Source organism: Schistocerca cancellata, chromosome 6 (genome assembly GCF_023864275.1).
Source record: "Schistocerca cancellata isolate TAMUIC-IGC-003103 chromosome 6, iqSchCanc2.1, whole genome shotgun sequence".
Lineage (NCBI taxonomy): Eukaryota > Metazoa > Arthropoda > Insecta > Orthoptera > Acrididae > Schistocerca > Schistocerca cancellata.
In genome coordinates this window covers 394462325-394476586 of record NC_064631.1, presented here as the reverse complement: position 1 = coordinate 394476586, position 14262 = coordinate 394462325, and the positions used below count along the sequence as shown (strand labels likewise).

General features: G+C 37.4%; 1 protein-coding gene across 1 annotated transcript in view; it reads left to right on the top strand.

The window, feature by feature from the left end:
* LOC126191566 (ribitol-5-phosphate transferase FKTN-like) overlaps nt 1–14262 on the top strand; it is an 88454-nt gene that overhangs the window by 23912 nt on the left and 50280 nt on the right. Inside the window, exons 2-3 of the mRNA XM_049932482.1 lie at nt 8684–9028; nt 12519–13059. Coding sequence (XP_049788439.1) covers nt 8729–9028; nt 12519–13059 — 841 coding nt within the window. The 5' untranslated portion in view covers nt 8684–8728. The remainder of the gene's footprint in view (nt 1–8683; nt 9029–12518; nt 13060–14262) is intronic.

Sequence of the window (14262 nt, the reverse complement as noted above, 5' to 3'; positions counted from 1 at the left end):
CCTTGCCTGTCTCTGGCAGAATCACAGTGTAACTGACAGACCTCCAGATTTATTTGTCTCCTCTTCAACTTTGATACACTTCCCAAATTTTTCCTCGATTTCCTTTACTGCTTGCTCAGTGTACAAATTGAATAACATCGAGGAGAATCTACAACCATGCCTCATTCCTTTCTCAGCTGTTGCTTTCCTTTTGTTTTATCCTTGATACTTCCATAATTTCAAAGAGTGTAATCCAGTCCACATTGTCAAAAGATTTTTATCTATCTAAAATTGCCTTTCTTCAGACTATCTTCTAAAATAAGTAATGGGGTCAGTATTGCTTTGACTGTTCCTACATTTCTCAGGAAATGAAACAGATCTTCCTTGATGTAAGCCTCTACCAGCTTTCACATTCTTATGTAAATAATGCATGTTTTATTTTACAACCAAGACTTATTAAACTGATGGTTTTGAAATATTCACACGTGGCAACACATGCCTTCTTTGAAAGAGGAATTATTACGTTTGTAAAGTCTGAGGGCATTTCAACTGCATCATATATCTTGCATACCAGGTGGACTACTTTTGTCATGGTTGGCTCTCCCGAGGATCTCAGTACTTCTGATGGACTTTTGTCTATTCCAGGGGCCTTGTTTCAGTTTAGATCTTTCAGTGCTCTGTAAGATTTTTCTCACAATATCTATCTCTCATCTCATCTTTGTCTTCTTCCTCTTCTCTTTCTACCATATTGCCGTAAAGTTTGTTTCCCTTGTATAGACTCTATATATTCCTTCCACCTTCCCAGCCATTACCTCTCTGCTTAGTACGGGTTTGCTATCTGAACTGTTAATATTCATACAAGTACTTCTATTGCGTCCAAAGACCTCTTCAATTTTCCTATAATGACATCTATCTTCTTCTTAGTCACACATGCTTCTTCAGCCTTAGATTTTTCAAGTAGCCAATCCTGCTTTGACATTTTGTACTTCTTGTCTATCTCATTTTCATTTGATATGTTAAACAGCCAGAGGTGCCGACTTATAAAAAATTTTGCCCCCCCCCCCCATACTGGGGGAATTGCCCTGGGAAATTTTCTAAATTGTAGATGAAAAATAGTGAGTTTTAAAGTTTTTTTAGCATTTCAGAGTCATATCATCAACATTAGAATCCCGAAAACTGGACTCTTGATAACTCAACACTATGGGAAACTCGACAAGTCTAACACATTTTTTGGCTTTGAAAAAAGAAACAAAACATAAACACGCACAGTATTTTTGTAAAAAGCTAATTTAATTCACAGAAATAATCATGCTTATAGGCTATTACAGAGCAGCGAGTAGCTCTGAAAAGACTGAAATTATATTTAAATAAATCCTAACCTATCATTAAATGAATAAAACATAAAATATTGCTGTCGCACACTAATAGCAATTTGATTAATAAGTGAAATAGCTAATTTAAGATTGCTTTGAATAAGGCACAGGGATAATTAAATAAAAACAATATCTCAAAGTTAATGCTTTAATATAGTTAATAAAGTTAATACAGTATGCCTAATACTGTCAGTCAAAAAGTATGTAAATAGTGGGTTTTAATTGGGTCTTGCATCCTAAAAATATTTAAGTATTTGAAAATAACTAATACAGTACAATAGTAATACAGCAGTAAACTAGTACTAATATTTCAAAACTGAAAATTTAACATTATGTATGTATTTAATTCCCTATTTTATAAAGATTTTTAATATTGCTCTATATGCCAGCATTAGGGCTAGAGTGTCTTTAAAAAGGTACAAATGTCGACCATCTGACTGGATTACTGAGTATGAAGTCGTTGATGACTGGTCGGATATCCAATTCATCAAAAACATTTCGGTGGGCGTGAAGAACAGCCAAGTTGTTCAATCGCTTCTGTCGCACTGTTGATCGGAGATATGACTTCAGACATCTAAGGCCACTAAATGACCGTTTTGTAGTTGCTGTCGTAATTGGGACTACTTGGAGAAGCTTAATGCACTTCACTACTTCACATGACATTTCTGCAACTGCAGGCTCTTGTGTAATGTACTTTCTTACTTCACGCATGTTTTTTTTAAGACCCGTTGTTTTTTTATTAGCAATATTGGCTAACATATTCAAGTGTAAGCACTGTCTCTCAGTGTCTAGGTCATTTTTTAAAAACTCGGTTGATTTTTCCAAATTTATTTCACCTCTGTTTACTAAAAGCAAGCACTCTTGTTCAACTGCAATGACCTGTGTGAGTCCAGTTGAAGCAAACCGCTCAGTAATGCAAGATTGCACCATTTCACAAACTTTAATGTAAATAAGTTTTTAGTATTCCTTTGGGGTTTTGAAAGTGTGCTGGCTTTGTTGTTTTCATACTTCTTTGGTATATTTCGATTCCATTGAAGTGAAAGATTGTCAGCTTGTGAAGGTTTTTCTTTTAAACAGAATTCCAAAAGCGTTCAAAACTATCACGCCTTCCATTCAGTATGCAAATCAAGCCCTCATATATTTTTTCCTTTGACAGTATGAATGAAACTTGCTTGTGAATCAAAGAATCACTAGTTTCGTCAACCATAATAGAAAAATGTTCAGTCTTCTTGATTGAAGCCAATACCTTTCTCAACATAGACTTTCCTAGTAGGTCAGTGATCTCGTTTTGAATTTCGTGAGATGTGCACTTATACCCTGAATGCCCTAAACAATCTTTAAACTCGGGTATGTCATTCTTTCGGAGTTTCAACAATTGATAAAAAAATTGAGTTTACATCTTTGTGCCCTCTAATTGCTAGTCCTTGTTGGCATAGAAATTGCACGGTAGTAAAAATGGTCTGAAGAGCTAAATGGCCTTTCTTCATATCACTATCTAACTGTTCATTCAATTGGGCTGCCACACTTCGGTTAGTGATAGAATTTAGTTTCAGAACACCTTCTTTATGCATAAACGTATTTTCATGAAGACAGAATTTTTCCAAAGCCTTTTTCCAGTTAGAAAACCCTACAAACGTAAATGCATCTTTTTTTTTGAAGAAAATTGTAATAGATTTTTAGCATCTGCCTCTTTGCGGGTTTTGCGAAAAACTTTTTCGGTAGATGCTTCATATGCTAGTCGTGTATATATGATCAACCAAGACATCTGAAATGATCTTCCCTTATCAGATTGTTGAGGTTTTGGCTGTGAACGGTTCTTGCTTGAAGATGATGAAGCAATTGACAACACAATAATTGTTGGAGCTTGACATGCAGTATCATCATCTTCCAAGCATGCCTTTTTGGTAACAAATTTACCCATTGCAAACTTAAGTCACAATACCCTAAGAGATTAAAGTAAATGAATGAAATATACTCATATAAAATAGTCCACTAGATACTAAAGACAGAACACTAAACATGCCTGCAGCATGCAGTGAACAAAACTATCCACACTGAATGACTGCAACAGCAGGGTGGGCTTTATATAGCCACAGATTCATAATGTCTCGAAGCATCAAGGCGAACTGAGGCGCAGGGTTCCAGGTGCTTCTGCTCCCATCCTTTTGATGTCGCCGTGGCCTCAGTGCTGGGCCGCCGGCGCCAGACTTTACCCAAAGGTTAGTGCACCGGGACAAATTCTAAGTATGCCCGGAGCACCGTAACACTGTCATGATTCACACCACTCGTTTTCAGTTATCCTACTCACTTTGTTTTAACTCATTACTGAATGTTTTGAGGGGTCTCAGGCCCCATAGAGTCGGTGCCTGTGTGAACAGCAGAATAATTGTAAACATGATTGTTTCTGACTTGAGGGGTCTCTTTTACATATGCCTAAGGCATATATCTTCTTAATCTTGCCATCAAATACGAAAAATCACAATTTTTTCTGGCAGTTGTGAAGTATTGCAGAAGCAGGACATACATACACAAATTCAGTAATCTTATTATTATCACATTTTATGCAGATGATGAGCATGCAGAAAGTATGTGCTTGTGAGTTGCTAGTTGAAAATGTCACTTGGAATTTACATGTCAAGTGGTTCAAGTACATAATTTTGAGTTGCTTATCATAGGTCTTTACAGTGCAGTCTACTGTTCAGAAAATGAAATGTTTGAGTGTGCATATCTCATCTTTCTTTAAAGAAATGTGATTAACTTGTGACATGTGGATTACCTTTACTCTTAACAACATCTTCTAACATAGTTTTAGATTCTTGTACACCTAAAGCTAGTTACTGAACTGTGTTAACAATGCTTTGCCCTCCATCATTGATAGTACATTACATGGTACAGTTGATAATGTGTAAGGTTGCAATAACATCCAATTCATTACCCGTATCACTTCAGGCAGGGGGGATTTACCTTCACAGTCTCGGATGTTATTGAATTTAGCGTATATTAAAATTCATGAGTAAGTAAGAAACACATTTTATTTTCTCCAAAAAAATTCCTGCCCTGAGATACAGGCCCCCAAAGATGACACTGCGATCACCATTTTGAAGACAAGGATTTCAGAATTTTTTTTTTTAATCTCTGTAACAGTTCTAGATATTCTGTTAGTTTTTTTTATGAAAGATAATTGCTTTATGATTACAGTGATATCCTCTGGTTGGACATATCTGTCAAAGTTCTTTTACTGTTGGCTTTTGAATTTTTTTTTATAATTTACAGCTCTCTTTTTTTTTCCGCTCCAGAACTGCCAATCCAGAAAAATTAGAATTTTTTTCTGTTAATTATCATCCTGTAATACTATATTCTCTGCGAAGGAGAGCTCCCACTTTTAACTTGGACAGGTTTTATTTTAAAAAAATATTTTTTTTAAAACTTTAAAGGGTAATGTATGTCTTCACTGAAGTTTTTTCTCACTAATTTCTATTGTCTTTATTGCAGTTATTTCTTTTCACTTTCATTGTTGCATATATTTCGGAGTTTCTTTCTCATGGTTGTCCATTGTAGCTTTCAGTACTGTAGTTGTTCAGTGCTAATTTATTTACTGAAGAGGCTTCTAAGAAATCTGAGACCATCTAGTGAGTTCTGTGTTTTCATTAGGAATTTTCCAGTTGACTCAGGTGCAGTGTGTTTGTGAAAACGACCGTTTGAGGTGTCTTCTGACTTGGGCCACAGGAGAGTGATGTATGCTGACTATTTTGATATCCATAAAAGAGTGATGTAGAAGACAAACAAAAAAACAGACTTTGTTCAGGTTGGGAATAAGTGTTCTCATTTGAAGACTCTGTTTCATAGTGAAGATGTTTCCAGTGATTACTTTTTGTGTTCTAAATGTTTTGACAGAATAAGAACAATGATAGTATCTGAATAAGGTGAAGCCTCCCATGGTGCAGATGATGCAGATTTAAAGAATTAAATACCTTGAATCAGTCAACTTCAGAGGTAGGTTTTAGTCCTGTTAAGAAATGTGGTCAGTGAGGTCGAACCATAAGCTCTATGCATCAAGAAAGTGCAGAGAAATTGCTAAAGCTATGGATGAATACACTACAGCAAAACTGATCACTCTTCAAAGTAGAAATTTCATCTTCAGAAGAAAGTGAACCAAACCATTCCTGCACCTTTTGCCAGGAATTTTTCGCAAATATCAATTCAGCTGTTTTTGAACAGTGAAAAGGTGCAAGTTTTAACTATTATTCCAGTGAAGCTTTCAAAGAAAACAATTTTGAACCACGTTCCATCAGTATCAAAGTGTATGGTAGACAAATAAAGAAATGGGAGGTCTGTAAAAGGAGTCTTTGGAAGACCAGATCCCTATTACAGTCATCCTGTAGAAACAGCTCAAGTTCAAATAGTGCACCCATTTTATCTAGAAGATAAATGGGACTGTTCTCGCCAGAGTGCTGACAAAAAAAGACACTCTAACTGTAACAGTTGAAGGTCATAATGGTCAAAATTTTGTCAAAGTGAAGAGGTACATGACTAGCAGTACTAAAGGAACATTTGCAATTTGTAAGAGCAACTCTACAACTTTCCATATTGGAAGATCAAAATTTTATGCACTACGATGGGGAGGACTGTCTTTACAGACACTTGACCTGGAAGACGTAGCAGGTAACTCTGCAGAAATTACATTTGCAACATGGGAGGGAAATAAACTAATTAAGAAAACTGTTGCCTTTGACAGTTTCATTGATGAACTTGGTAAATGGTCAGTAAAAGCAGTAACACACCAGCATCTGAAGAAATTGCAACAACAACACATTGCAGAAGTGAAAGGGTGACTACAGGCTGAAGAACTATGTTTAGTGCTTCACTGTGATTTTACTGAGAAGTGGTATGTAATTCTCCCACAAGAAGTACAAGGGTATGATTGGAGTAATGACCAGGTTTCAATTTTTACAGGAGTGACATATTTTCAAAACCAGACCACAAGTGTTGCAGTTATTAGTGATGACACAGGATGTGACTCAGCACATGCTTTGCTAGCACTGCGCAAAATTCTTCAACCGGAAACAGGGGCAGAGAAGATCATCATTATTTCTAATGGTGCTCATAGTCATTTTAGAAATTGTTACCAGCTGTTTGAACTGAGTAAATTGCTTGTGCCAACTGACTGAGTATACAGTGCTACTGATCACGGGAAGAGGCCTTGTGATGGTGTAGGATGCCTGCTAAAGCACCATGCTACAAAACATAATCTTTCCAGACCAAATACAGCTGTGATTCAGAATGCTGAGAATTTTACAAGAGTCGTGAAATCTTGCACATCCACAGCCCTCAATCTTTTGTCCAAAGAGGAAGTCGAAGAATTTCGTGAGCAGAAAAAAGAAGAATGGTCCAAACAAACTACTCCTGTGAAAGGAGTTCAGAAGACACATTTTTGGACTCAAATTGATGGGCGAACTCATATTGCACACACTTTAAAGAGCAAGAAAGAAGAAATTTCGTTCATTCGGCCAACACTTCAGAAACAGCAGGATAATATCCATATTCACAACCTGAGGGGGGGGGGGGATGTTTATGGCATGTGTGTATGACTGTGACTCATGGATTGCAGAGATTATTATAGACAGCTGTTATGAGTTAAACGAAACTGTAGTGAACTTTATGCTACCACATGGACCAGCTGCTGGATATAGATTTCCAGCTGAAGGACAGAATCAATGCCATCAGTGCTCACTTCCTGTTCATAATGTTTTGAAGATTGTAAGTGCTCTGGTCCATATTGGTTCAACAGGAAGGCATCTCACTAAATGAAAGGAAGATACTTGAAGCTGTGAACACATTTTTAGTTCATTGACCCACTAATTTCTGTACAAAACAGAGTGCACAGAAGTTGTATAAATTGAAACTTTTAAGTCTTTGGACCTTTCACATACATTTTAGAACCATTTAAAATGCTTGAAAAATGAGTCTCATACTCATCTTTCAAAACTAAAATTGTGTTAAATAAATCGTGGTTTTCCTGGTACCGCACGCCGCGGAATTTGGATCCGTGCCAGACGTCTTGGACGTCGAAGACCTATAGAGGTCTCTGCACCATCGTGCCGTAAGCTGTGGCGGCGCGCACCTCCTGGCCCGCTTTCAGTGTGAGGGCGCCACAGTTGAACACGTGGTCCCAGCGGCCAATAGTGGTGCCTCCAATAGCGTACTTAAGCACCGGCCTCTTGCTCAGCCAGTCAGTCTAATCTCGCTTACATTGGTTTACACCTCGCTTTATGCTAGAATGCTTACTTCCTGGTTCGTGGACGTGTTTGTTTCCTTGTGACTCTGTTGTTCGGTCTTGTGTATTCATTCTGGCCTTCGTTGGTCGTGTCCGTCCTCTTCCGTTGTGTTGTTGTTCGCGGGTCCCACCACGCTTTCCGTCATTGCTACCCTGCGACGGTCCTGGTCGCAGTTACAACAGTTTTGATTTTTATGAGGCTGTTATGTGATAATGTAATAAAACAGGTTATACATATGGCAAAAATTTCAATTGTTTATAAAACCTGTTCAGCCTAAAAGTGAAAGTTCTCCTTTTCAGGGAATGCAGAACTATATGGTACTAATCAACAGAAAAAAATCAAAGTTTTATGGATTGGCATTTTTGAAAAAAAAAAATCCGTAAATTATAAAAAAAGTGAAGAATGCTATAGTAAAAGAACTCTGACATAAAAGTCCAAATGGAGGATTTCTTTGTAATCATAAAGCAATTAGCTTTCAAATAAAAAAAGCTAACAAAATATCTAGAACTGATAAAAAAAAATTCCAAAATTCACTTCTTCAAAATGGTATGCACAGTGTCATCTATGGAGTGCTGTATCTCAGAGCAAAAATTTTTTTGGAGAAAACAAAAGAAATATGTGTTCCTTACTTTGTCCTTCATTTTAACATATGCTAAATTCAGTAACATCCAGGACTATGAAGGTAAGGTTTTTTCCTAGCCTGCCTGAATTGATATGGACTATGCCTGGAGCTAAAATTTCTGTCATAAGTGATGTTAAAGAGGAAGTGATTTAAATTGCAATGTATCAGCTCAGAATCGAAGATGTAATAAAACATTGTTTTAAGATATCACTAATAAACCAACTGGATACCAGAATTGTGAAAAGATAGGCTGAAAGCTATGAACTCCACTAAAATAATACTTCCAAGATCTTCATGTGTGCTGTAGATTTACACATTTGCTTTCAGAACAACAATTTCATTTTATTTTTATTTCTTATAATTTGTAAATGTATTGTTATTTATGTAATTAGCAAAGCTGAATTGTATTTGAACCTGATTGCTGTCTCTTACAGTGCCAAGGACAATTCTGATGTGGCAGTCAGTGATCCTTTGCCACTATGAAGAAGCGATCTGCAATTCATTTAATCTTATTTGCTGCATTAGTTTTGCTTGCAGCCCAGTTAAGCCTTCTTGCAATACTATTATATCCACACAGTAAAAGGAAGACAGACTACAGCGGAGACATTCAGATTATTTCTAATATTACAGCACAGTTGCAATTGCAGCTTATCATCATTGATAAAATAATTCTAGATAATATCAGTGGCAGTAAGAAGTCTTCAGATACTGGATGCCCATGGTGTACCGAAGATAGGATTGTATCTTTTGCAACACTGTTTAGAGAACTGAAGAACATTGTGAGTATTCTTTTGCTGTTTTCATCCATAGTTAAACATTCTTGTAAATAAAGAAAACGTAATATTTGTGGAGATTACTATATTAGTTTATTATAGACATCCTACTAAATAGTATCTACATGAATTAACAGAAATGAAAGTTGTTGTTGTCTTCAGTCCTGAGACTGGTTTGATGCAGCTCTCCATGCTACTGTATCCTGTGCAAACTGCTTCATCTCCCAGTACTTACTGCAACCTAAATCCTTCTGAATCTGCTTAGTGTATTCATCTCTTGGTCTCCCTCTACGATTTTTACCCTCCACGCTGCCCTCCAATGCTAAATTTGTGATCCCTTGATGCCTCAGAACATGTCCTACCAACCGGTCCCTTCTTCTTGTCAAGTTGTGCCACAAACTCCTCTTCTCCCCAATTCTATTCAATACCTCCTCATTAGTTATGTGATCTACCCATCTAATCTTCAGCATTCTTCTGTAGCACCACATTTCGAAAGCTTCTATTCTCTTCTTGTCCAAACTATTTATCGTCCATGTTTCACTTCCATACATGGCTGCACTCCATACAAATATTTTCGGAAACGACTTCCTGAAGCTTAAATCTATGCTCGATGTTAACAAATTTCTCTTCTTCAGAAATGCTTTCCTTGCCATTGCCAGTCTACATTTTATATCCTCTCTACTTTGACCATCATCAGTTACTTTCCTCCCCAAATAGCAAACATCATTTACTACTTTAAGTGTCTCATTTCCTAATCTAATTCCCTCAGCATCACCCGACTTAATTCGACTACATTCCATTATCCTCGTTTTGCTTTTGTTGATGTTCATCTTATATCCTCCTTTCGAGACACTGTCCATTCCGTTCAACTGCTCTTCCAAGTCCTTTGCTGTCTCTGACAGAATTACAATTTCATCGGCGAACGTCAACGTTTTTATTTCTTCTCCATAGACTTTAATACCTACTCCGAATTTTTCTTTTGTTTCCTTTACTGCTTGCTCAATATACAGATTGAACAACATCGGGGACAGGCTACAACCCTGTCTCACTCCCTTCCCAACCGCTGCTTCCCTTTCATGCCCCTCGACTCTTATAACTGCCATCTGGTTTCTGTACAAATTGTAAATAGCCTTTCACTCCCTGGATTTTACCCCTGCCACCTTCAGAATTTGAAAGAGAGTATTCCAGTCAACATTGGCAAAAGCTTTCTCTAAGTCTACAAATGCTAGAAATGTAGGTTTGCCTTTCCTAAATCTATTTTCTAAGATAAGTTGTAGGGTGAGTATTGCCTCACATGTTCCAACATTTCTGCGGAATCCAAACTGATCTTCGCCGAGGTCGGCTTCTACCAGTTTTTCCATTCGTCTGTAAAGAATTCACATTAGTATTTTGCAGCTGTGACTCATTAAACTGGTAGTTTGGTAATTTTCACATCTGTCAACACCTGCTTTCTTTGGGATTTGAATTGTTATATTCTTCTTGAAGTCTGAGGGTATTTCACCTGTCTCATACATGTTGCTCACCAGATGATAGAGTTTTCTCAGGACTGGCTCTCCCAAGGCCGTCAGTAGTTCCAATGGAATGTTGTCTACTCCCGGGGCCTCGTTTCGCCTCAGGTCTTTCAGTGCTCCGTCAAACTCTTCACACAATATCGTATCTCCCATTTCATCTTCATCTACATCCTCTTCCATTTCCATAATATAGTCTTCAAGTACATCGTCCTTGTATAGACCCTCTATACACTCCTTCCACCTTTCTGCTTAGAACTGGGCTTCCATCTGAGCCCTAGATATTCATACAAGTGGTCCTCTTTTTTCCAAAGGTCTCTTTAATTTTCCTGTATGCAGTATCTATCTTACCCCTAGTGAGATAAGCCTCTACATCCTTACATTTGTCCTCTACCCATCCCTGCTTAGCCATTTTACACTTCCTGTCAGTCTCATTTTTGAGACGTTTGTATTCCTTTTTGCCTGCTTCATTTACTGCATTTTTATATTTTCTCCTTTCATCAATTAAATTCAATATTTCTTCTGTTACCCAAGGATTTCAATTAGCCCTTGTCTTTTTACCTACTTGATTGTCTGCTGCTTTCACTACTTCATCCCTCAGAGCTACCCATTCTTCTTCTACTGTATTTCTTTCCCCCATTCCTGTCAATTGTTCCCTTATGCTCTCCCTGAAACTCTGTACAACCTCTCGTTTAGTCATTTTATCCAGGTCCCATCTCCTTAAATTCCCACCTTTTTGCAGTTTCTTCAGTTTTAATCTACAGGTCATAACCAATAGATTCTGGTCAGAGTCCACATCTGCTCCTGGAAATGTCTTACAGTTTAAAACCTGGTTCCTAAATCTCTGTCTTGCCATTATATAATCTATCTGATACCTTCTAGTATCTCCAGGATTCTTCCATGTATACAACCTTCTTTTATGATTCTTGAACCAAGTGCTAGCTATGATTAAGTTATGGTCTGTGCAAAATTCTACCAGACGGCTTCCTCTTTCATTTCTCTCCCCCAATCCATATTCACCCACTATGTTCCTTTCTCTCCCTTTTCCTACTCTCGAATTCCAGTCACCCATGACTATTAAATTTTCGTACAAACAAATAATGATGGGTAAACTCTAGCTAGTAACAATATATTGGTGCCTAAATGTGAATTCTTTGTCTGCGTTTTTGTGACATCTCTTCCTTCTTTATCTTTAATGTATTGTTTACCATTGCCATGCTTTTAGCTTACCATATTTTCAAAACTTGCCTGATGATATTTCATTGCTGAATTATTTATTATGCTGTGCTGCAGTGCTATACACTGAGTGGGGATAGTGGTTGACTCTCTTGCCTAATCATCTGAAGCTCTTAAGTTCTTTCATCATTTTTTCTACGATGTGTTGCTGAAAGCTAATAAACAATTCAGCTTTTGTTTGTGTGTGTGTAGGGTTTGTGATATCTGATAAGTGGACAACTTTTTATTTCTGTGTTGCTCTGTTTGATCAAGGCATAACACAGTGTCTGAAGAAATTTCAGATTAGCAACCTACAGTATGTTCATAAAGTTTCCCAAGGTTGAATTTTTTGTGGCATTCATTACCAAGACACACCTCTCCTTAGATTATATGCCACTACACACCCATATTTCATGGATTGCAAAACCCACGAACTTCATCAAATAAGATTTTTAAGTGCTCACTCAATTGCGTATGGTGTGTTGTGTAGCAGTTTGCAACTAACAGTAAAGATGGACGTGTGTGTAACTATAAAGTAAAGTTGTGCAGTATGAATGGCTGGGAGACCGCGAATGCAGGTCCAGCCGGCAAAATTGGAAGATTTTTCCCGATCCTTTGTGCTCTTGGTCACCTTCCCTTTGTGAAGTATGAGAGCTGCGTGTGGAAGTGTACATGCACATGCATTGCCTAATATAGTACTTTATTTCTTGTATTCAAACATATTTATTCAGTTACTGTCTTGGGAGTGATTGTTTGTTTTATCTGTGTTCCAGGAAGTTTTGGTTAGGAGGGCTGAAGATGAAGGCTTCAAGACAGTTGTATTTCACAATGTGCATCCAGTAGAGAAACTGCCGACTGGCAATTCTGACATCCCAGTGTGCGTTTTCTTGAAGCACAAGGCGGTGATCCAGTTAGTTTTATTCCATGACCGTGAAGCAAATTTTTGGTGGCACGGGAGTATTCACAGTGACCCAGATGCTCTTCATCAATTGTTTAGTCTTGGAGTCAACCAAGGCTTTAGTTTTATGAATCATGAAGGTGCTTATGACAAATTTGTGACAGAAAAACTTGACTTACATGGTACTGCATTCTACGTGCCAAAGAATATTCCAGACTTTCTACATGATTCATTAAACTCTCGGTTTCTTGAGTGCAGACATCAAAGTGCTCATCAGTTTTATCAGAAGTATGGAAAAGATAAATCACACGAGGCCTTGAGATTTTCACATAGAGCATGGAAGCTTTTATCGCGAACTAAAACGATACTTGATTCAATAGGCGTTAGATTTTGGCTGAGCAGTGGTACATGTCTTGGTGAGTCAAAAATAGATTGATTTACTAAATTAAAATTTCAATATAGATTGAATGTGGAATACAGAAGAATAATACTTACATCCTAGCCGTTGAATGCTGCAATAAATAATTTTATGTCTGTTGTCACCCGACACTCCTGTATATCTGTATGTACTTGTTCTCATGGAAAACACTTTGTTATTTGTCCTGTCATTTCTGCACTTCATCTGAAGAAACATCTTGTTCCAAAAGCCCATGATTAAATATCTTCTTAAAGTCTTACATGTGTGCCAACTCAATTTCTGTTGTTTGAATTTGATAATGAATGAGTACTCTTATTCTTTCTCTTTTTCCTTCTTGTCGCCAGTAATAGGGCATTCAGATAAATGTTTCAAGAAATTCAGTGCTGTGGAAATACTATCAGTGAGCTGCCACCTCAGTGGAATCCAACAACTGTTAGTTAGTTTACTGTAACTGATCCATACTTTAAATTAATGATATGATATCATTAATTTGAACCCAACAATTACATTAGTTATTGTCACTGATCCATACTTTATTGTGAAAAGGAAAGTTGCTGCTCATCATATAGCGGAGATGCTGAATTGCAGGTGGTCACAACAAAAGACTGAGACTGTCACAAATATAGCTTTTGTCCAGTAAGGCCTTCATCAAAATTAGACGACACACACACACACACACACACACACACACACACACACACACACATGCACAGTTCACACACACTTGACTGCAGTCTCAGGTAACTGAGGCCTCAGTTTCCTGAGACTGCAGTTGTGTGTGTGAGTTGCATTTGCATGAGTATGTATGTGTGCGTTTGCCGTATAATTTTGACGAAGGCCTTACTGGCCAAAAGCTATATTTGTGACAGTCTTATTGTTGTGCCTATCTGTGACTCAGTATCTCCACTACATGTTGAGTTCAACTTCCCTTTTCTCAATATTGTTACATTCCATCCTGGATTTGCTTGATCCATACTTTGTTTGTTTAGGTGACATAATTATGGCCAATTGAAATACAAATACTTCATGTAAACCCATGAATAAATTTTCTTTCATCCCTTTAGATAGTGCTCCATTTATAATGATGCAGTTTGTTAGTAAATGTGGCCTTTTTAAGTTACACCTCACAATAGTATCGTGAATGTATCAATCGAAGTAATCATATTCAGTATTAACTTTTAGATATTCGCACTGAAAATAG